We start from the raw sequence: 23,981 nt of genomic DNA, 5'->3' as shown, positions 1-23,981 counted from the left end.
CTATTTATAGTCTCTTAATATTGGTTGAGAGATATTGAGAGTGGGTAGAGAAAAATTGGCATAGCTTTTTTAATAATGTGAAGCACTAAATCTGTTCCGCCGTGGACATAGCGTTTGGGTGAATTATGTAAATTCTATGTCTTGTGTGCTTGTGTTTTTGTTTTGGTTTTCTAACAACTAATATCAGAGCTTAGTTTTGAGAGTAGATCTAAAAGGAGATTCTAAATTGAGTGAGAACAATGACAGGAGACGGAAAGACAAAGATCAAGAAGTTCAATGAGCAGAACTTCACGTTGTGAAAATTGCAGATGGAGAATCTTTTGTACCACTCCCATTATCTGGAAAGAAACCAGATGGTATGAAGGAAGATAAATGAAAGCTTCTTGATCAAAAGGCATTAGCTATGGTGCAGTTGTACCTCATGTCACAGGTTGCCTTGAACATCACAAAAGAGAACCCAACAGCAGGAGTGATGGAAGAACTAGTTAAATTATATGAAAAATCCTTTGCCTTAAATAAAATTTTTCTTATGAAAAAACTGTTTACTATGATTATGTCAGATTCTGGGTTTTATTCTACTTATTTATACCGTCAAACTCTGTTTTATAAAAATTGCTCGTATGGAAAACAAAAAAGGGTGTGTTTTCATAGAGAAGGAAGAGAAAGAAAATTAGAGAAACTAGAGCTTATTCTTTTTGGAGCTTATTCACTCAAACAAAATATTGAAACATTTCGGTGAAATTTCCCCCAGGTTTCAAGGAGTATGCGGGGTTATTTTAGGCTGTTTTTTGTGTCTAACCTAATTTGAGACCAATAAACACACTTGGATTATTATTTTTTCGTAAAATCTAATCTAAAGGGGTTTGTAGATCAGCCAAGATGTTCAACATATACTTTAGTGATAACAATCCAAGAATATTCTGTGATACATCTTGTAAAAATGAAGTTTTGGAGAAGTGTAGTTACCTCTAAAATGAAAAGCTCTAAGATTCGAGCAAAACTGTGCTTGGTTGATAACATGTACGCTTTTGCCAGAAACAATCACGCAAAACTACTCCTAGACGTCGAAGATCGATGGAAAAAGTGCAAGAATCAAGGTAATGGAAGAGAGAAGCTTTGGCTTGAGAGTTTGAAATTTTGCCCAAATGAGGCAAAACTTTAACTATCAAATGGGTGATATAGCCGAAAAATCGGCGAAAAAATGACGAGATGGTGATATATCGCCCAACGGTTAAAATATCAACCGTTGGGCTAAATATCGTTGACATATTGCATTTCCTGTTTTTGCTAGGAGTTTCGTGTTGCTACTTACCAAAACACCGAAATATTGCCTAAATTTCCTACTACCTAAATTTCTTACTATGATTACACGTGATAAAATCCTATGACTCATTGGGAAATTCACTCCAAGGAAGGAATCAAATACCGCCACTAGGCATCAGCCGCCTGACATGGAAAGACCAATCTCTTGCGGAGTCCGGATGAGCTCCCCCGACGGGTTTCCGACCACACAAAACAGTGGGGCCCACGGTGAAAAACACTTTTTGGAAAAAACAAAAAAAAGTTTAAAATTTCATCCGTGGGGCCCACTGTTTTGTGTGGTCGGGAACCAGTCGGGGAGCACTCTGTGCTACCCCGACGGGGTGAGGATCCGAATTCGCTCTTGCGGCCGCATTACACATGGTGATTGGTTGGGTATCTTAACTAGGGCTACCTCAAAACTTCAGTTGAAGTCCATGAGTCAGCGGGTCAAATTAAAGGTGGACTCAAGCCTTCACGTTGGATAAAATTGTAGACGCTCAAAATTAACAGATAATTGGTAGACTCTTAGGTTCACAATTCAAAACTAACAGGTTAATTACTTCCTTGAACATCAATAAACAGCAATCTCACTGCAGCAACCCTTTTAATGGATGTAACCGCACTACAGCAAAAAGGCCTCCTAGTCTGGTTGACAACCTCCCTGGCAGCAGGGCCTTCCCTCAACTAAACAGAATCCAGTTTCATGTGACTGCAAGCTCCATCTTCACTATTTGAGCATCTGACTCCGTTGTTATATTGATCTGGTTGACATGTCAGTTTTTAAGGTTATGCAGTACACCCGCGACTCAATATGCTCTACAACAAGCCCAGCATTCTCACAACCAGTAAAGAACAGTTGCTCATCTTCTTTTCCAATCCTACGCCTCCAACTCATTAGGAAAGCTGGTTGTGGCAGTGCCAAATCTACCCCTACAAAAAAAGAGTAAATTTCATCAAATGGTTCCAGTACTGACTTCCTCCTACTAATCATGGTAGTTTCATGAAAGGATGCTTAAATACCTGTTTTCTCATCCTTTGGCTTGTAGGACTTGAGGAGGAAGGAGAGTGACTTTATCAAGTTTGGGTATTGTTTCACATCTACAAGAAGCATAGGAAATGGGCACAATTGAACATTTGTATTAAATAGACAAAGCTTAGTATACAGATAATACAGCGTAAAAAAGCAAGATTCAAAACATTGGAGTCAGGTAGGCTCAAGTCTCCATTACCCAACCATACTCCACAAATTACTCCTCAGGGTGCTAGATTTTCACCTAAATTCAAGCCTTCCATTCAAACACAACTTCTCAAATCTTTTTTTGTAAATCTGTAAACATTAATATGAGATCAAACAACAAAACTTACATAGTAATATGTCACTCGCAATAATCAGGTCCCAGTCAGGCTCTAACTTCGGAAAAGCATCTCCCCAAGTATCTAATACAATACAAAAAAGAAATTCTCAAGTTAATGAAAGACCTTGCACAAGGTAATCCTAAAATTGTACATGGCATTGGAGCAATATAAGCTAAAGTAGACCACATTATTCTATCACTGCCCAAAAATCTACCATGCAAAATGTCAGATGGGGCCTAAATCTTGTGGACAGCTCCTTTGCCCCCTAGTCAAGTTTCAGCCCCATTGCAAACTAAAGCATTGAAAATCCAGGTTTATGGGAGAACTATAAGAGTGTACATGCCAATTCATGATCCACAGAAACACAGGAAGTGAATGAACAATCATGAAGGGTACCAGATTGAACTTGAGGCTAGAACTTGAAACATGATAAATGAAAATGCTGCCCTTTCGATATCATCCTGTGATACGGCCAATTACAGGCAAACACCAAGTTATCCATATTTGACTGGCATGAAGTGGCGGGCGGAAGTCATCCACAAACATTATCCAACCAAGTAATCATAAGCATGTGCTATTGCATTGATCACCTTGGTAGAGTATGGGTTGAGAACAGGTGAATGGATGAATTGGTGTAGGAGAAACCTTGGTCGATGAATGTAAAGGGCACAAACATAAATCTGTGTATATAAATACTCTCCAGATCCTGCGGTAGCAGGAACCTCATAACTAGATACCTTATACATCACAGATTACCAGCCCTTCCAGTCTAGGTTCCCTGGGTGTTTTAATGATAAAAGAGAGCCATAAAGTTCCATTTAAGGATGGAGACCCACGTCTGATGTGTGGTAATACAGGTGTTATTCCATTGACCTTGCAGTTATGAGCTATGTTCTCTTCGATTTCTTCATCATCAAAGTCTGAAGTTGTGATGTCAACTCCAAATGACTTTCTTATAAAAATGGCCAAAGCTCCAGTCCCACTACCATCAAAGAAAAGAAAAAGAGTAAGACATTGATGCTAAACAGACCCACAGGAAGGAAATGAAACTCGGACAAATTTAAACAAAATAAAGAAGGGCAATAGGAAGGCAGATGCATTCAATTAATGGAAACATGCCATCATATAATCGATGGTCCTTAACCAGGCAAGAACACAAATAAATAGCTTAAATTATAACTCAGATAGTGCAAGAGTTATAGTATCTCAGCTCATTATTTCCGGGGAAATTGAATACACAAAGTAAAACATGGGTTGAAAACAGATAAGGTGGAGACAATGGCGGGGCTGGAAGGGAGTGCAGCGGAGAGAGCACTGGCGGCGCTGGACTTGCTGTGCACGCTGCTGGAGGGTGCTGCGGAAGTGAGCACACACGCCTTGGCCTTTCCAATGCTGGTGGAGATGGTCGGAAAGGCGGCTGGAAGAGGGAAGGAGTGTGCCATTAGCCTTCTGGCTGTCATATTTGGTGGTGGTGGTGGAAGTGGCAACGAGGGAGCAGCGGTGGCGCAGCCAGAGGAAGTGCGGCAAACAGTGGTGGTGGCGTTGCAGGAAAAGTGTAGCGCCAGAGGGAGGAGGAAGGGGTCCCAGCTCCTTAACAGTGTGTCCTTAGTTGGTCTTTTTACTATAGGCAAGCCAAATGCAAAATGTCATTTTATTTGGATCGAAAATGACTTAGTCAAATCTCAGGTGGTCCAAATGAAAACTACCCTTTATTTGTTTCTATCCAGTCCATTCTCCAACAGTACAGCTACAAAGAATGAATGCTCATATTGGGAATGTCAGCATACACAGTCTACAGTAAAATGATTGCTGCTCATGAGATATCCAGATGGGTCAAATTGAATGAAAGCGTAAACCAGTGAGAAATAGACCTTTTGGACATCCCATTCAGGTCTTGAATAGCAGAAACAGAATGAAAGGAAGGATGGCCAGGCAGAGATAATAGGATTTTAAATACAATGAGAGGACCATTGAGTGCTGGGTCCCAGGTCTATCAAGCCTACATGGTGTGCCTATAAGCCATTTCACAGCCTTAATGCTCAGATTACAGATCATGACATGGCAACTGGAATTACAGAAGAGGTTAACTACAGACAAAAAGAGATATTGACATGACTGGCAGAATGCATGTCTAAAGGAGGGTCAGAACAACAAATCAGAAAGGGGGGAAAAAGAAAAAAAGAAGGGGACAAAAGATCATATGACCATATCAATCACAACTCAGATGAGTAACACATCACCATATATAAGTTATATATACATTTATATTTGAAAGTTCTAGTCTTAATTGTTTTCAGCAGACATACCTTCCCAGTTCAATGATGCGTCGTCCTTTTAGACAAGAAGAATGCTGAAGTATCCATTCTGCAAATGCAAACGTTCCCGGCCAAAGTAAGTTTGCATTTAATTGATGAAATGAAAATTCCCTGATGAGTAAATCCTGAGAACAATCAAAATGTTTTAGATAAGGTACAGGTGAAAACAATATTCCACTGAACCCAGAACGTATACACCTACAGAACTGGAAGACAAAGCAGTAATCTAAACACAATCTGCTTGCAAGAAACTATCCCTGCATAAAGTCTGAGCCTAAGACACTTCAAACCACTCTGAGTCAGAGAAAGGATTTACAAAAGAAGGTGTTCAAAAATCTTGTGCAGATCCAAAATCTGAAATCTCCAAAAAGGTAAAATAAAAAATTTATAGGTCTTGTGAATACAAAGTTGTCTATAAAGACATCCTAAATCAATCCATCACATATCCTAGTGAACCGAAACAAACTCAGTCTGCGAACAACATAATGTGAGCACCATGTCTCCATTCACTTCAGTTACTCTGGCTTAGTAACTATATCCATAGAGACTTAACCATAACTTTTAGGTGTGATCTCTTTCACCTGAAGTAATTTGATTTTCAAATTCTACTTCAATACCAACCATATAAGAAGCTATTAGTTCCATCTACCAAAACTCTATTGCAGCTTTTTACATTAAGTAAAACAAGAAAATCAGTTTCTCATCTTTATAAAAATGACCATGTGCCTCATTTCAATGCATGGAGCCTTCAGCAGAAATGGGTAATGATAGAAACTGAGTTGACGAGTTGAAGCAGTCTCCCTTCACACCGAGAAAATAGATGAGACACATTGCCAACCACACTAGGAGGCTTTTTCTAACTTCTATTGAGTTCATGTTAGAGTCAAATCAGAGTTTACCAATATCTTGGAGTATGAAACATGATACAGATATGAAAATTATAGTTCATTTGAGAACATACTCAGTTTAGGTAAAATGACCACTCTTCATTAATATTACTTAATAAGCAAGAAGTAAGATCACAAGGCATAAAAAATGTTAAAGAAGGCAAATCAGGAACTTGCAATTTAGCAAATGGATTTCTCAGAACCCACCAGTCATGTAAGACTAAAACAACCAGTTTGTCTATAATTTATATCATACTAATGGTGCCCCAAATTTCATTCCTTTCTACTCACACTTCTGATACAATTAACAGGGGAACGAAAGAAAGAGAGAGAAAAAAGGGTGGAGGGGTTTTTGGAAGGTTTTGCAAGAGCTCTATGTTATCCAAGGGAAAGCTGCTCTTCTTGTCTGGGCATTGCCAAAGTATTCTATAGACATTTTGGAACTCACCATTCCAGGAAATCCATGGCTTCTCTCCTCGTAGCTCTGATGCGTCCCTACCGTTTCTTCTTCTGCAAAGAAAACCCAGTAAGAGAGAGAAGAGAGGAGATACACATAGATAGCGAACGAGCGAGCGCGTACCAGAAGTGCTGTCATCGTCGCCTGCGAAGAGTGAAGAGGGAGAGAAGAGAGCTATATCCATGACCTTCCGCACCAACCTTGATTCGGAGAAAAGAAAAATTAACTCGCCAAACATACAGGGAAATTGTTTTCTTTTTTGGTACGTGAGGGGAAAAGACCTTGTTCATTATAAATTTATTTTATTTTAATGACAATAAAAAAAATTTAACTTTGAGATGAGAACCTTATTAGGTCTTGTCAACCATTCATTTACATGTCTATTAATCACATTAAAAAATTGAGATAATATTTAAAAGATAGAAATTTTTTGTTTTAATTTAATCTAAACTTTGGATGTAACTAACAAACGTGTGTCCATCACGAGAGAAATGGACCTAATAAAATTTCGACTGGCCCTCTGACTTGAATGGCATCTTTGTTTTCAGTGGAATTATTTAACCTAATTTCTGACTCCTTAATTATTTTTTTTTCTTTTGAATGGATAGTTTTCAAACTTGTAACCTTTTCATTAAAATGTACAGACACAAAAGAAAGGAAAATACTACAGATAAATGCATGAAAACACAAGGTTTAGTCCAAACCAAGAGAACAAAGTGGATAGCAAGACCAACTGAAATTTTATATATTAGCATCAAATATTGAAAAAGTCACAGTACAATTTGGAACATGTCTTAATATTCATCCTATGAATTTAAGTGATCAATATACACTGCAAAGAAATTTCCTGAAAACTATTGAATCTTCAATTTGAAAACATTAGTCCAAATATCAATTCTTGTGAAACCTGCAAGCCCTAAAGGCTCCATAAATCGAATCCGAAATTAAACCGTGTGATTCAGCTTTTTTTCATTAAATTATATGGATGTAAAGAACAATGGAAGTTGTAAACAAGAATCATACAATAAAACGTATTCTCACGATGAAATACTAATATCATATTCCCATTTTAATTTAGATTGCACCACATAAGTAGCCAAATACTCCCAATTCCCACATTTAGAGGATTGTTTCCAATCAAAAAGTGTTGTTGATTTATTATGAGAGAAAAATATATTATAGGGAAAAAAAATTTGAGACTGATATTTGGACTTATGATTTCAGAAAAATATATTATCCGAAATTATTTTTTTTGATACATTGTGAGTGAATGAAGCCAAACAGTTCTAGGCTTTAGCCTCGCACAGAAAATGTCTGCATAGAGGAATCTAATTTGGAATCGATACCTAATTTATTAATTTTTTTAATATATTATCATGAAAAAAAGAGGAGCTCGATGCTCATCCTTCTCTTTATTTTCTCGCAAAAGGGTTGAAACCATGGGTTTTTATTTATTGCCAACAATGTTTAAAGTATCGGTATTGAATATTGTATCGGTAAGGTGATTTTAAGAAATGTATCGTCCTGTATCGAGTATTGTATCTCTTTGACTAACGTATTTTAGTGTAATTCAATGGAGAGTCGTATCGAGACGTATCGTATCAGCTGGGTAAAATATGGATAGATATCGGCTAGCATCATCTGGTATCATGGGATACTTTAAACCTTGGTTGCCAAGAGATTAACATTCCTTCTATACCAATGTGAAACTTGCTTGCTTATTGCAGATGGCATCTTTAAACTAGAACAATAGGTATCATGAGAAAATGCCAATTTATAGATCAAAGCTTAAAGTTTTTTTGGATCAAAAGATTGAAGTTAAGTTTAAACCCACTTCCCACATTACATGATCTGAGACAACTTGTCCATCCAAACGCCCAAATTGGTACCCGAGGCTTCAGAAGGTAACCCTTTCCAAATAATTATTGGACAACATGCTTTTTTTGGGGTAGAAATTATGGGACTACATACATAAAAACACACACACACAATTGCAAGAGAGAGTACTGAGAAAAATGACAGATCAATAATATTGATAAGATTTACTCCATTGGATGATAAGGTCCATCTAACAGTTTAACCTTTCAGGATTACAACCACAAATAGAGCAGAAATACAGTATCATCTTAAAAACTGCTATTTTTCAACTACACCTCAACTACACCTCAACAGGAACAGAACTACAAAAGGTGATTAATTTCTCCAGGAAACCCACTGAAGTATTCCTATCTTACTGGAACTCCTTATACTCCATATCTGTCCCTCTTTCACAGCAAAAGCTGGGTTATTTTTCTTTCCTTTTTTTTCCTGTGGCTGTTGTATTATAACCCCGCACTACAAGCCAGGTTCTCTCTGTATCTACTTCGATTATGAGCTAGTCAGTTGTATTATGTACAATAGTAGCGCGTCAGGAAGCGCACTACAAATAATGGAGGGGGAAAAGAAAACTCTCCTGGAATCCCAGGGTATTGAATGATGACAATTTTCATAAGCCAAATATACAAATGGTGAGGAAGGGCTTTACAGACAAAGAAGGCTGTAGAACACCAAAGGAATGAAGGCATTGTCAAGCTGTGCTGTGTAGGCTTCCAACAAACCACTCACTGTCACGGCTAGGAGCAGGGAGAACCAATGCTGCATAAGGATGTATCAAGAGCATTTAAGGTTAGGACGCAACAGACAGTAAATAATACAAGTTGTGAGTTGTGACACATTGACAGTAGTTGCCTGGAGTCTGAAACTGTTTCCTAGACAGTCACCATGGATGAGGGCACCAAAGTCATTTTCAAAATTGAAAAATACAACAACAAACAATGGCCGACTAAAAACTGGGTACAATTTGCTTCTCACAAGCAGGTCAAGCACAGCTGTTCACACAAAGAACGTTAACTGGGCCACAATGAGCAAGAAAATGAGTATCCTATTTGTTAGGTAAGGGCAGTTATACGATAACCTAATTAGCAGATGGAAAAAACTAGCCAAATACTTAGATCTTGAATATAGATAGTTAACAATGGAAGTGAGAGAAGAGGAAAACCTCAGAGAGGATATAGCCAGTTGATGCTAACAGTGGAAGAAGAACAGAGCATGATGCCAGGACAGATGTTATACCAGCTGCAGTGCCTTCAACAGTTTTCTCTATCACATGAAAATCCATGCTTTAGTGTGTTTGAAAGCCAAAAGAAAAACCTGTGGTATTGGTTTGCTGATATCTAAGAAATTGGAAACGTATACTCACTGCCAGTTTTGCTCCATCTAAGGACGCCATATTTATGACCAACCATCGATGCCTGCATGCAAAATCAAAAAAACACTTGTTACAGTTCAACAGCAAGATGATACTATATCCATGCATGGATGTTGGCAACTCCTCCCCTGGTGGCAGAAACTACAGTTGCAGATTGTGTGCCAAAGAGACAGGAAAAAGGAAGCAAGGCGAGAAAAATTACAAGCAGAAACAGATACTTAGAATTTTCAGGTCTCTAAATAAGGTCCACCAGCATAGATCTCTAATCAGTTTGCAGTTTCAACAATTAACACAACATTCTTTAGCATTCATTTTCTACCTTTTTAGGTTTCTTACAAGAAACCATCCATTTGCACCTCAACCTAAGGCTATTACATCCTCCCTGTTCAAAAACCTACCACCACCCTAAAAAGAAAAGAAAACCCACCCCAACAACACACCCAAAAGTTAAGAAAGAAACCCCCAAGTAGAAGCACCAGCAAAGCCCCACCAGACAAAGCCATAAGGGATTTTCATTCATTATCAGAATTGCCTCACTGTTCAGTGTTCCCTAAAGAGTGGACTAGTTAGTTGTCCCTTCAAATGATGAAGTTAGAGGCAACTGTCACATGACCATGGGTAAGCATAAACCCAATGAGCAGGAAAGCTAAATCACTGCACTGGTGTTGAGGGTTTTAGGGGTGGCGATATGGAGGCAAAACTAGTGTCAACGGTATAAAATAAAGCACTTACCATTGTATCACCAATACCTAAACTTAAAATTCCAGCGAATGGAGCAAGTGGTCGATCATTGAACCCCGAAGACATCCACTTAGGAAGAGCACAACCCAATAAGAGTGAAAAATGGCTGAGTGGAGAAAACCCATGTCAACATTAGCAGAAAAGGGAACTTTAATTCACTTGGTCCATACAAACACTTCAAATCCCAAGGGGGAAAAAATGGCAGAAGTCATACCTAACAATAAGAATATCTGAATCACGATGGTCTGTAAAGGCATTCATGAACTGATGGACCAGTTGCCACAAAGGCCAAATTTTCCATACCTGTCAACAAGAGTTCAATTATGGAATATATACAAAGAAAAATGCTTATAAATTTTTTTTGCACATCAGAAAGTCCTTATAATACAGCCTTAAGTGAAAAAGATTCTAAATAAATGATTCAGATTTATTGTTTCCAGAAAGCCCTCCAAGCCAATTTCTCCAGGAAGTGGTGACCAGTCGTAATGCTTCCATGGGCTGCAATGAACCAGATTGGATACCCAGATCAAGCACCTCCAGGTCCCATTTTGGTCATGGTTCAGTAGCTCATTATTCTATCATTTATTTATATGGTTATTTCAGGCAAGTTCAGTTATAATGGAGATAGTTTCCCCATTTCAGTTTCCTATCTTTTTTTAGTTTGTTAGTATAATTATTTATATTTTTCTCTTGCAGTTTAATTATTGTAATCCACATAAATACCAGCGAATAAAAATGGAGATTAAATTTTGCTTGAGTTGTAGTCCAATGGAGTCAATGCTCCTCTCTCTTCTCCTAATCTGGCAGTTCTTCCCTTACCACGTTAATATCTTCTGTAATCCTAATTCCTAATGCTGTATTCGCTTTCCTTCTTATATTATTCCCTTACCCAAGATACACTATACTACAGCACCAAACAAAGTATAGCACTTTCAATCCTACAGAAATGAAGGCCTCTCCACTCAAATTACATAGTTGGAAAGCTTCAACTCATTCTTAACATGAAAGATGGAGTAAAAAAAATGAGTAGAGAACCGCAAGTTTGCTTACTCTACTTCCCACTAGTGAGTGGCATCAGCAAGGCCAAAATGGTTATATATTCATGCATATAATCCATTATAAGTTTCCTAGCATTAATAATTTCCCTCATTCATCCAACACGCACGTGAATATCTTTCAGAAGATATTAACCCCATATGCAACACAATATGAATATATATGAGGCCAATTTCTTGTCAACATATCAGCAGACAAATTACAACCAGAAAAACCATCTGAAATGAAAGATATTCACAAAAATGTCAAATGTGTGTGGGAAGTTATTGATGATGAGAAACTTGTAGTGGATTAGATACACAGGTATACCACTATTGGCAAAGAGATTTAGTAGCCTAGCAAGACAAGCTTGCCACTCACTTTTTCTTTTTCATCATTCAATCTGTCATTGAAGTTGAGAATTTGATGCTCAGTCAATTGAGCAAGGACCTTTTCAGTTCAATAAGGCTGAAATTGCAATAAAAACTGTTAGGGGCATTCAATCTGATGCATTTGTAAATCGAGCAAAGGAGGTTTTCTTTCGTGAAGCCACTTATTTGAATTCTTTGCCTTGTTGATTAAGATGATTTCATTGCAAAATACTTATTAAGGCAGCTGAAAAGAGCACCAGAAACATTAAGTATGTGGAGTAGGACGGAATGTAGTAATTACAATCATGAACTTATTTAGAATGGGTTAGAGAAGAACATTATTCCTTGTGTTCATGTCCTAGCTTATAGCTGCAAGTCTAATACTCCTTCCACGTATGATATGGGGCAATGCATGCCGGAGGCACTATTAGGCTAACTGATTCTGGTTCCAATGAGGCTCAGGCTGAAGGGATTTAATTGGGAAGCAACCTTTGGCCTACATGGGTGATGCAGTATCAAACCGGTTCAATTGATTCCGGTCCAACCCCGAAAGGATCTGATCCAGTGGCAGTTTAGTCCACCAAGAATTGGACTTGAGAAAAAATTATATTTCAGTTTTAATCTTCTATTTGTTTTAGTATTCCTACATCAGAGTGTTTTAGACTTTGTTTTAAATTTCATATTTCAACTGGGATTCAGTTTTAATTCCTTTAAATAGCTTGGTATTAGGATTCAATTTCAGGTTGAGTAAAAAATTGAGTTTTAGATTTTGAAAATTCCTTCCCGTCTCTAGTTCCCCCTTCTTCCTCTTCCTATTCTCCTAATTCCCCTTCCTTGAAGCCCACCACTGAAGTCTTATTTAAGGTCTGCATCAATGGGTTATGTTTTTTTTGGATGAATAAATAATTGCATTAAAAGAACCGAAAGAGCGCACTTACAATGAAGTGAAAATAAAGCGATGCTAAAGCAAACAAACAAAGCAACTACAACATAGCCTAAATAAAAGGGCTAGACAGTGACCCAAAGAAGCAATTTTGCGGATTTTTTCTTTTCCTTCTTTCTCTTGGAGGACTTGTGCTCAATCAAGAAGAAGTCGTTTATGTTAACAAGAACATAAACTTGAATGTTGTGAAATTTAAAAATGTAAGAGTAAGACTATAAACAACTTAGCCTTAGCTTATCTCTTAGGGTTCAAGTGAAACTGTATTCACAAGAAGTTATCAATCATCCACTCCAACAACACCCAGGAAAGAGATTATACAACAATGTCTATGCCAGAAACATAAAAAAGCAAGAAAAATGCGGCACCATACAATATTCTTGTAGAATTCATTTGGAAAGAATCTAAAACTGACTTACTCGAATAATTTCTAATGCCAAGAAGACGGCCAAAGCCACACCAAATGCTAGATCAATAAAAGTTGGCTGTAAAATGATCAAGTCAAAACAACAAGAGATCTTAGCGATTTACAAGTCAGAGTGCACTCTGGCACATTTTACGGGTAAAAAACAAAAATATGAAAATGAATTATGTATTACCTGGAAAATAAAAGCTGGGACAAACATCAGCACTGCCACCAGATGGTAGTATTTTCGAAGAAGAATCCTCTCAATTTTGCTGTTCTTAGAGATATGGTAAAACCGGAAAACTGACACAAGTATAACACTCATCCAGTAGAAACATAAAGGAAGTCTTTTAAGTGGCTCTGTAAACACAAAATTGAAAACCCTGCAAAAACCCATGTAAGACAAACGTCATTTACTCAAACTAAATAGTTAAATTTAAGGGATTACAGGATCCAAACACAGAGGAGGCAAAAAGGAAATAGAAAGAAAGAAGTTGATTCTTATCAGCCTCAAGTTACATGCCCATGTTGGAGATCTTAGAAGAAAAAAGATTTATCCTGCCTAATGTGAACCTCCAGGTGAGGGCTTAGAACACCACATCATCACTAACTGCAGTAGACAACCGTTGTTAAGACCAACTAGTAGTTATTTAGGTGTTCGATTCAAGTTCAAGCTTAAGCTCCTTCCAAAATATGGAAGAGCTGTGGAAATATCTCGGAATGATCTCACTTTTACTTAAGGGCATTGGCTTCCGCATAGCTCCTTGCAGAGTCACTGTTTGCACTGTATTATTGGCTCTTCCTCAGGTTTCTCTCACTGCCCATAATACTTTTGATGGTTCTGCCTTCCACACAAAATTGTTTGCGAGCCAACAAAAAAAATTAGGCAGATTTTATGAAACCTAAATGTCAAGAAACAGACTGGGGACATCAATTATAAAAAGAAAATATGCAGGTTAAGGCCACTCCGTGGATAAAAGTGAAACTACCCAGTTTTGTTTGGTGTGCACATATCTCCTTTTCTGAAAGATTATAATCAAACCATCTGATTTTCAGAAACTTCCAATTTCTCTGAAGACTGGCCAGTTTGGTCTGGCATTCCCATAATTAAGTTTAGGTGTCAGGAACCAAAAACACCAAACGTTTAAGAGCACCATCTGAGCCACTTCTGTGGCTTTTTGTACGGAACTTCCAAATTTAGTTTCGTGTTTTCTTCATTTTCTGCAAATTTTGATTACCTTTAAATTATTTTTTCTTAACTGTGACTGACTGCTCAAAAGTCTTTATGTAAAGTGTTTAAAAAAACAGAAAAAGGGCAATGGATTTAACAAGTGCATCTAGCAAACGCCAATCTGCCCGAAGATTCATTGTCCACTTCTACCCTGATGGTCAGCAACATAAGGCTATCCAGTCAATTCTGTCATCAGAAGACCCAACGGGACTTAATACATGATAAGAACCCCCAAATCCAATACAAAAATTAATATCAAAACAAGTAAAATAACAAAGATACTCTGGATTTAATGGTACCAGTCAACCCCACAAGATACAATGCTCCCCCTCAGCCAAAGGCTTCCCAAAACAACTCACATAAAACATTCTAAAACCAGGAAGGTAAAATATCCATAGAGGTTAGGACTACTATTACAACTAGCTAGACCCTTCTGACCTGTAACTGCACCTGTACAAAGCCCACAACATACAGCTAACCCTTGAAATGTATAGGCAATCATAAAAATTAGGCCAAGAGATTCATGCCTGGTCCTGTGGCCCCTGTAACAGCATGGACATGGACACAGGATGGGAGTGTGCATAGGGGCATCGACATGGATGGGATTTTTTTTACTCTATGAGTTCAGGTGGTTACTTTTGTGCACTCAGGAGCATCGGGGCAGAGGATCCATGCAACCAGGCAGCAATATTCTCCCCAAATTTTTGATAAGTTCAAAACCTACATACAATTTCTTCCTAGAAATGGAGCCGGGAAGAACTCAAAGCACTCAAGCAATCAAGAATGTCAACAAGAATTTAAATGACTCACATACCATAATAATGGATGCACATGAAATTTCTGAACATTTTGTATCCAAGCAGGAACAATCACAATCAAGTTGACTGACAGAGAGGCATAGAAAATCAACGATCTCGAAATCCCTTTGGATGTTTGTTCTTCACCTGCACAGGCTTCAGAGTTGACCACACCTGTTAAGCGTGCCCAAATTCGAAGAACAAACTTATAGAACATGGGGAAAATGACAAGGCCAACTATCATTCCCTGCAAAGAAGAGCACAGCCTTACAACTCCAGCTTTGACCTTCATAATCATTGTTTTCTGTTAGAGAACTATACCTGAATGATGGTACTTATCTCACTCCTACTTCCATATTGTGCAGAAGCTAAGCTTGAGGAGGTAGAATATGCATTCATCTGCCAAAGCAAGGTCCACATAAAATAAACCAAGTTCAATGACTAAAGAGTAATATTTACTGCAACCTATAGATTACAAAGCCAGCTGACCTTTACAATGGTATATGCGAAAATATCACCAAGATAGAAGACAAGACCAGAAGTCACCAAAAGCGCCTCGCCTAAGAAGAGAAAAGAGAAATTTTAACACAGCAAATAACAAGAAGAGGCATTCAGTATAAGTACAATAATAAGAAGTGCATCCATCAACAGACAGACCAATAACAAGTTAACGATTTCACAGACATAGCAAATTAGATGTAAAGATGAAAAAGAACTGATTTAAAATCCCCATAAAAAGGTATCCACACAGTTTTGGAAGGAAATTTACAGACTCAGAAAGTTTTTCATGAGCTCGGACAACAAAAATAATCAGAAGATAACAAAAATCTTCTTAAGCAATCAGTACAACCTAAAAAACAAATGTTCCCCCTATCGACATCTGCCTGAGAAGGTCAGCAAACGAACAAGACATCTGAGAGGAAAAGCTGCCAATCTAATGAAACAGTAACCATTAACCAATTACCATGCTGAATCTCAATCCAACTTCAACTTGGAAGGCTTTGCAGAATAAGAGATCAACATGATGGTTGTATGCCTTCAAAAGGACTTTTTAATTGGATTGACTCCTTGAAAATCAAAAAATATTTTAGGAAAGTCAAACAGTTGAAGAAAAAAAATCATTATATAGAACTCAATAAACAAGCAGTGCTGGTGGCAGTGTTTTAATTGAGAGAACTGACTTATGGAGATTGCAGCGACAGATTACAGAAGTGACAAGGAAGTGAAAGTCCTAAATCCTAAAGCACATTATGAAGGAGGTTGTTTGTGAGCTGTGATGCAGACTGGAGGCAGTTTTTGGATGGTCCAGGGAAAACAGAAGCAGCAGCATTATCTAGGAGGTAAAGATGACGAAGACAAATATTGATGTGGCAGTAAAGGTAGCAGCCACATCAATATGACCACATGGAGGAGGTTAATAGTGTCAACAATAGCATGGTGGTGGCTAATAGGAAGTATCAAACATTAAAGGGTGTAGCAGTTGTGCCTTCACAGGAATAGAGTTTCCACTTTCCAGACAAAGTAGGAAAAATGGTGGTAAAAAATGCACACCAACCTTAGTGAGTGAGAGAGAGAGAGAGAGAGAGATGCAGAAAATAAACAAGCTCGAACGGATTTTTTTTATCCCTAAACCTAAAAGCAGGCAGTTTTACTTCTATAGAAAGTTGACAATGTCAGATATCATTTTGATCATTTTCCACCCGCAGAGAGCTCAAGCACTAAACTTAAGATTCCTTTCCAGCTGTAGGTAACTTCAACTTAGATGCAAATATAGCATTAGAGTAAAACTAAAACAAAAACCTGATTTTACAGTTTTCAAGCACATACAAAATTTTAACCCTTCAAGCTAATGCAATGCCAGTACAACTAGATATTATGCATATTATAACACTAATTGTTTTTTTGGTTAGATTAGGCACATTAGAGAAACTATGGGCATGAGTGGATTTTTTTTTAGTTTTCAGACGTTAAAATCCTCCCATTGTTGATTCGTAAGTTATCCTGAAAATCTAAGTATTGAGTTTGACATTTTTCGAGCATGTTGAAGTTTGTATCCAACAACAAAAAATCAGAATTTGTAGTCCTATACTTACCAATTGAAGCACATGATGGAAATGTATGAAGAATATGATGAAGCAATCTCACTGCTGCCAACCCATGGCAAAATACCCACACCAACTTCACTGCCACACTCAATCCTGAAAAAATAAGGTGCAAGCGTGCAGAAATTTAGGCATAATCATTTCCTTATTGAAAGTTATCCAAAGTAATGAAATAGTTATGTATTTACTGCTATAAGAACTTGAAGCAAGAGACAGATAGCACACTATCTAAGTAGTTCTGTGTTTACCGCTATAAGAACTTGAAGCAAGGGACAGAGAGCACAATGTTGAATAAGAGAGAACAAAAATTAAGTTGATCTTGGCCTCTCGAAGACTACAGTAAGGAAAAGAACTATTTTTGGATGAACGCCACATAATTGAGCAAAGGAAAACAAGTATGCCGAGGCAGCTAGAAGAAACAGCCCAATACTGCATCGTGAGATCAGCTACTTCTGTGTAATCAAATAAAATTATTCTCAAACATGGAAAGACAGGATAATCCAAGCTAAGGAAACCAAGAAGAAATTTGCAGAATACAATTGATCGTAATCAAAATACGAAACAGCAACTGGAGCCACTGAAAAAAATATCACTCTTTTTTTTTCCTGGGGGGAGGGAGCAATTAAAAGTGTTCTTCACGAGTGCATTAGTTTATCAATACATTACTTACATTCAGAGCCAATGACGCGGCCAAACAGGCATTTGGCATTAAAAATGGTGAGAAGGTCAAGTCCATAGCATTAAAGTAATATTATTATTTAACTTTCAGAGATATGCCTCAGTCAATGCTTTAACTTTCTCTTGGGTTGTACCTTCAATATCAATATCATGAGCATATAATGCTCTAGAGTGCTGTATCAATCGTGAATGCATGACGGCTGGGAGTGTAACCGCTCCCAGAAGTATTCCTGATGAAGCTCCCGGCCTGAAGGCATAATAAAACAGAATGCAACTAGTCATTTTTTGTGTCCTCCAGCATAATAAAAGAGTTTGAACCAAAAAAAGCATAATAAAAGAGAATGCATCTTTTGACTCTATTGTCCTCGAGAATTACAACTCAACAGTAAACATTAGAATGCTGAGACGACCCAGGACAATTTAGATGCGATACAGAAAGATCAACGCACTAATCCCTTAATACATAGAAACAACCGAAATTGCTCCACAGTTTAATTCGGGAAATCCAAAAGAAAAATGAAGGTAAACTCTATCAATCGCCCAAAAAGAAAAATCCCTCATGGATTCTAGTTACAGAAAGAAAACCCTATTCCTCTCACGAAGGTACCAGGATTGTGGCGAATCGAAAGCAAAATATATATTTCAAAAATAAAAATAAAAAATTTCATAACTTCCATGGGGAATAGCATGAAAACTTCCAGAGAAGATAAAATGTAACAACAAAAAAAAAAAAAAAAAACAAAACAAAAGGAGAGAAAAGGAATCTTACCGAGTTCTGAAGTGGCTCAAGGAGGTAGAATTTTCGGCGGAGATCTCAACAAAAACTCCGGCTAAAGTAAGGAGAGAAAGAGCACAACCTTGGAAAAAGAGGGAGAGAGGAGTATAGAACAGAAGGCAAGATACGAAGAGCAAGACGACTGCTCTCTCGCCATTGATGAGAGATGCAGCCGAGACTGCCATGCCTGACTAGACTAGCTGCAAACCACAACGAAATTCAGCGAAATTCAACAAATCACAGAAATAATTAGCAGCAGAGAAAGTCTATGGTGAAAGGAGCCGACGAAGAAGAGATCATGAGCGATAAGAACTCAAGAATGCGCGCGAAGCCAATTCCACGGTTGTCGCCCGGTTGGCGTCGCCGTTGGAAAATTTGGTAACCAGAACGTCAGAATATTACTTAATTAATTAATCTGAAAAATTCGTGATCCATAACGAATAAACGCAATGAGAGAAACGTGTTTCGTCAATTTTGTCAGAATTTGAAACCGAGAGAGCCCACGGAACGGAAGAAGAAAAAAAAAACATAGAAAGACTTGCTTTGAAGATGATAAACTAGCCGTGTGGGGCCCTGGGGGATTTCACATTTTCAAGTTTCAACTTTCAACCCAGTGCACCATCCGCTGGACCCACTTGGTACATCAGACGGGGCAAATCTTGCGGAGCAGGATAATACCCACCGGCATTTATCCAGATTACATAGTCGGGTCGGACGGAATTGCTCCAATTTCTTCAAAAAGATAATGCCCAAAGGCCATGGGTGATGGGACATCGAAATGTCTAAATGGATATCCCTCACAGGTTGGAACCAAGCCCACCACCTATCATGCTTGATCAGTCCTTAAAAGCAGCCGATTTTGGATGATATGCACACAAGTAGGGGTGTATACAGATCAGATTCGGATCGGATAGTGGTAATACCATATCCGCATTCTATTATATTCGGACGAACTTGAATAATATTCTATCGGTTATCGAACGGATTCAGTCTGATTCGGATGATAGTCAGATAGTTATTTTCTCAGTAGATTCTTCTAAATTGGTATGAATACAAACCGAACACGAGCTTTCGATTATCTATTGACATCTTTAGCACTTTATTTGTGAGAGCTAGATTTGAAATTTAAGAATTTAGCAACTTTTGTAATTATTTTAGTGAAAAATATAGAAAGATATTCATATATCTCAAGTAAAAGATTTATAAAAATGAGAAAATAAATTCAGGTAAATAACTTAATCGGATAATTTTATCATACGGATAACAATCGGTAAGAAAGGGGTACACCATACCCGTATTATATTAGTAATCGGACGGATTCGGATACCCCTAAAAAGATGCGGATGCGAATTTGAAGGTGGATTTCGGTTATCCATTTACACCTCTACACACAAGGTGCTCAGTTAGATTTGAGTAAGAGGAATGTTGTTTTGTTGTGTTTGGTGTATTGTGTTCTTATCATATTTCATTCTTTGAGATTACATTATAAAATGTTCAATGAGATGTTTCAGAGGAATGTTGTTATACGGTATTTGGTACATTGTGTTTTTCTCATAGACAGTTGTATTTGTAACTCTGTGCTTAAATTCGAATGTCGTGCTTGCAACATGTTTATAGGGACATTGTTCGTTTCAACCATTCCCCATCTAGAAAGCATTGTCTCCATTCCAATAAATTGAATGCCATACATGTTTCCTATGTGTTTCAAACTCTCAATACGATTCCTCAGAACAAGAGAGCAAAAGCATGAAGGTTTACCAGAGCAAAAATAAAGAACAAAATAATTTTTGCAACTAAATCCAGCAGATCTAATTTGAAATCCTCCTTCCTGGCCTTTTGGTTCTCTACGTCTAAGATTAACAAGAAAAATGTATAGAAATCAATTGTCACTAAACCCATTAAGATCTCAAAACCTTTGTGCAAAACAAGAAAATAAATAGAAACCATTCTGTCACATAATGTGCTTGTTTCCAAAAAGACTGCGAAAAAGAGGATTGAAGTTAAAAGGCAGATGATTAAGGGAGAGCCATTAAACCTCGAAAGAAGAAAAAAAAATGCAATGAAGTACAGGCGCACAGTAATCCTCCTTTTGCTGCTTGTGTATTTTTACTTCAATGCAGCTTGTTCAAATCTTGATCAGCCCTGGAGACAATTTTTGAGACTGTAAAGCCTGCAACTTCGAAAATATGTGCTCTATGAGGGATCAGTGAATTGTGTATTGTAGTATCCACTTCATCATCATATGTCCAAACACCTAAAACTGCTTCTCCTTTTAAGTCCTACAGCAAACCATCCTAGATCAGCTGCAGCAATATCAACAGAGTTCACATCCCAACTGATTCCAGAGATATGAAGGTCCCTTTTCATCCATTTTCCAAGCTCCTCGACTCTTTTTTCTCCAGAAGGAGGCTGCAGGAATTTTTTTAGTGATGTCTATCCGATTCAACTTCAATGACCATGCTCATAAAAAGTATATACTGTTGTGTAAATACACTTCTGAGCTGGTGACCAAAATGATCATCTTCAAGCATTGTGCTCACATTCTCTGTTTCCCCCATCTGTAGTGGAAGATAAGGAGATGCCCAGACCAGACTGTGAGACAAATAGAATCTACTGATGCTTCTTCAACATCTAGCTAGCCTCATCAATCCAGCAATATGAACTGAATGACCAGCCTGCCAAAATGAAAAAGCAAACACATGAGATGATGAGGCAGAAGCCCATGAATTAATGGATGGGATGGTCGATTGGTAGGGTTGATATTTTCGAATTGCAATTTTGCACTTGCTGGTTGAAATTTCGAATGCAAGCTGAGGTATTATATAAGACAAAATTAGGCAGCATGAAGCACCAATCCAGAATAAAATTCTGCTGATTCAGTCAAGCCTCAATGCCAACAAATTAGTTTCATTAACAGCTCAGATAATGACATTCATGGACTACACCCCTAGTATCCCTACCAACAACAAGAATTCTGCCCAGTTTAGAAGATCAGATCATAGAGGATACTGCAATAACAAAAGGTACTGATTTTTCAGAATCCTGGAGCCAATGATCAGATACCAAGAATAAATCTGGTTTGTTGCTCTCTTTCCTTCTTTCCTCTCCTCTCTTCTCAAGGCATAGACAACAAATCATAAAAATGATAATGATAGACAACAAAGAATAAATCTGGTTTGTTGCCGAACTAATAATGGTCGTGAGTTTTTTAATTCTCATTCAAATGAATTTTTTTCAACCCATGATATTGTTCACCAACATAGTTGTGTTAATACACCTCAACAAAATGGGGTTGTTGAACGCAAACACCGCCACCTTCTTAATGTGGCTCGTGCTCTATCTTTTTAAGCCAGTCTACCTCATAAGTTTTGGGGTCATTGTGTTTTGACAGCCACTTACTTAATTAATCATTTACCCACCCTGCTGCTACATGGTAAGTCACCACTTCAAGTTTTATTTTGCAAGATTCCTTCATATTCCCATCTTCAAACTTTTGGATGCCTTTGTTATAGTCATAATCATTCATCCATTCGTCATAAGTTCGATCCCTGAACATCTCCAGGTGTTTTTATTGGGTATCCATATGCACAAAAAGGGTATAAGATTTATGATTTATAAACACATAAGGTTTTCATTAGTCATGATGTCACATTTGTTGAAGATTCTTTTCCTTTTTCAAAATTGTCATCTTTATTATTGTCTGTTTTACCCATTGCTGCTTCAGATATTGATAGTTTACCCATCTTGTCAGATCTACCCTTATCAACCACACCCTCTCCCCAACCGATGGATGAACCTTCTTCACCCAACTTTCCATCCACCACCATCTCCCGTCCATCTCGGGTTCATCGACCACCACCACATCTTAAAGATTATCATTGTTATGCCATGGATGCCCAAGCTTCTCCTTCCTGCACAGGTACTCTCACTCCTGCTAATTGTTTTTTGTCCTATCATAGATTATCCTCACCCCATTTCAGGTATCTCAAGGCCCTCAATGCTACAATTGAACCTACAAGCTTTCCCAAAGCTATTGTTTCACCTGATTGGAAGGAGGCAATGGATAGTGAAATTGCAGCTCTTGACCTTAACAAGACTTGGTCTCTTGTACCTTTGCCCCCACACAAGAAACCCATATGTTGCAAATGGGTTTACAAAATCAAACGGCATTCAGATGGGTCAATCAAACGTTATAAAGCGTGTTTGGTGGCAAAGGGTTATACTCAAATTGAAGGGGTTGATTTCTATGAGACATTTGCCCCAGTTGCCAAGTTGGTTACTGTCCGAACACTTCTTGCCATTGCTGCTATCAAATGATGGTCCTTGCATCAAATTGGACGTCAACAACGCCTTTCTCTATGGCGATCTTGATGAAGAAGTATATATGACTCTTCCGCCTTGGTTATCATCGAAAGGGGAAATTTTGATTTGTCGCTTGCACAAATCACTATATGGGCTTAAGCAAGCATCCCGTAATTGGTTTTCCAAGCTTTCTAGTGCTCTTATTGATCTTGGATATACACAATCTAAGGCAGATTACTCTCTATTTTCTCTACTTACAGAGTCTTCATCTACCTTTGTGCTTGTTTATGTTGATGATATTTTAATTGTTGGGTCTGACACATCTGTGATTTCCAACTTAAAATCACTTCTTCAGCAACATTTCCGGATTAAAGATCTTAGATCACTTAAATATTTCCTTGGTCTTGAGGTGCCCATTCCAAGAAAGGTATTTTCATTAACCAACGAAAATACACATTGGACATCTTAATTGATGTTGGTTTCACATGTGCTAATCCGACTTAATTTCCAATAGAACAACACTTCAAGTTAACTGCTTCTGATGGTGAACCCTTAGCTGATCCAACACCATACCGTCTGTTATTGGGCCGACTTATTTATCTCACAATTACTCGTCCAGATATTGTTCACACTGTGAATGTTCTTAGTCAATTCATGCATGAGCCTCGTAAACCTCATATGGATGATGCTAATCGTTTACTACGTTACCTCCATGGCACTCCAGGACAAGGGATTCTTTTATCTACTGATAGTGAGTTATCACTCCGTGCTTATTGTGATTTAGATTGGGCAAGTTGCCCTATGACTCGATGATCTACCACTGGACATTGTGTGTTTCTTGGTTCTAGCCATTTATCTTGGAAGTCTAAAAAACAAGCAACTGTGTCCCGCTCATCTGCTGAGGCTGAATATCGTGCCATGGCCGTCACGACTTGTGAACTCATGTGGTTAGTTACATTGCTCCAAGATCTTTGTGTCATAGTCCCTCAACCAATACTTTTATTTTGTAACAATCAAGTTGCTTTATATATTTCTGCGA

General features: G+C 37.9%; 2 protein-coding genes across 2 annotated transcripts; both read right to left on the bottom strand.

Annotated features, from left to right (window-relative positions):
* Window positions 1-1,662: 1,662 nt before the first annotated feature.
* Window positions 1,663-6,569, bottom strand: LOC149021895 (S-adenosyl-L-methionine-dependent methyltransferases superfamily protein). The gene is made up of 7 exons (XM_089150065.1): window positions 6,441-6,569; window positions 6,309-6,370; window positions 4,965-5,098; window positions 3,495-3,640; window positions 2,668-2,739; window positions 2,323-2,400; window positions 1,663-2,232 (listed from the first exon to the last, which is right to left on the bottom strand). The coding sequence occupies exons 1-7, from the start codon at window positions 6,553-6,555 to the stop codon at window positions 2,054-2,056; spliced, it is 786 nt and encodes a 261-aa protein (XP_089006191.1). The 5' UTR covers window positions 6,556-6,569; the 3' UTR covers window positions 1,663-2,053.
* A 1,902-nt stretch (window positions 6,570-8,471) lies between these two features.
* LOC149021894 (phosphatidate cytidylyltransferase family protein) lies at window positions 8,472-19,108 on the bottom strand. Its single transcript, XM_089150064.1, has 14 exons — window positions 18,635-19,108; window positions 18,000-18,112; window positions 17,436-17,639; window positions 17,179-17,283; window positions 15,575-15,645; window positions 15,407-15,484; window positions 15,103-15,332; window positions 13,251-13,440; window positions 13,071-13,136; window positions 10,520-10,608; window positions 10,297-10,411; window positions 9,556-9,607; window positions 9,355-9,455; window positions 8,472-8,951 (listed from the first exon to the last, which is right to left on the bottom strand). Exons 1-14 carry the CDS (start codon window positions 18,823-18,825, stop codon window positions 8,838-8,840), a joined length of 1,719 nt encoding a protein of 572 aa, XP_089006190.1. The 5' UTR covers window positions 18,826-19,108; the 3' UTR covers window positions 8,472-8,837.
* Window positions 19,109-23,981: the final 4,873 nt, after the last annotated feature.

Source organism: Hakea prostrata, chromosome 3 (genome assembly GCF_041222555.1).
Source record: "Hakea prostrata isolate BN-2017 chromosome 3, UWA_Hpros_2, whole genome shotgun sequence".
NCBI classification, from domain to species: Eukaryota; Viridiplantae; Streptophyta; class Magnoliopsida; order Proteales; family Proteaceae; genus Hakea; species Hakea prostrata.
This window is presented reverse-complemented; position numbering and strand designations above follow the sequence as displayed.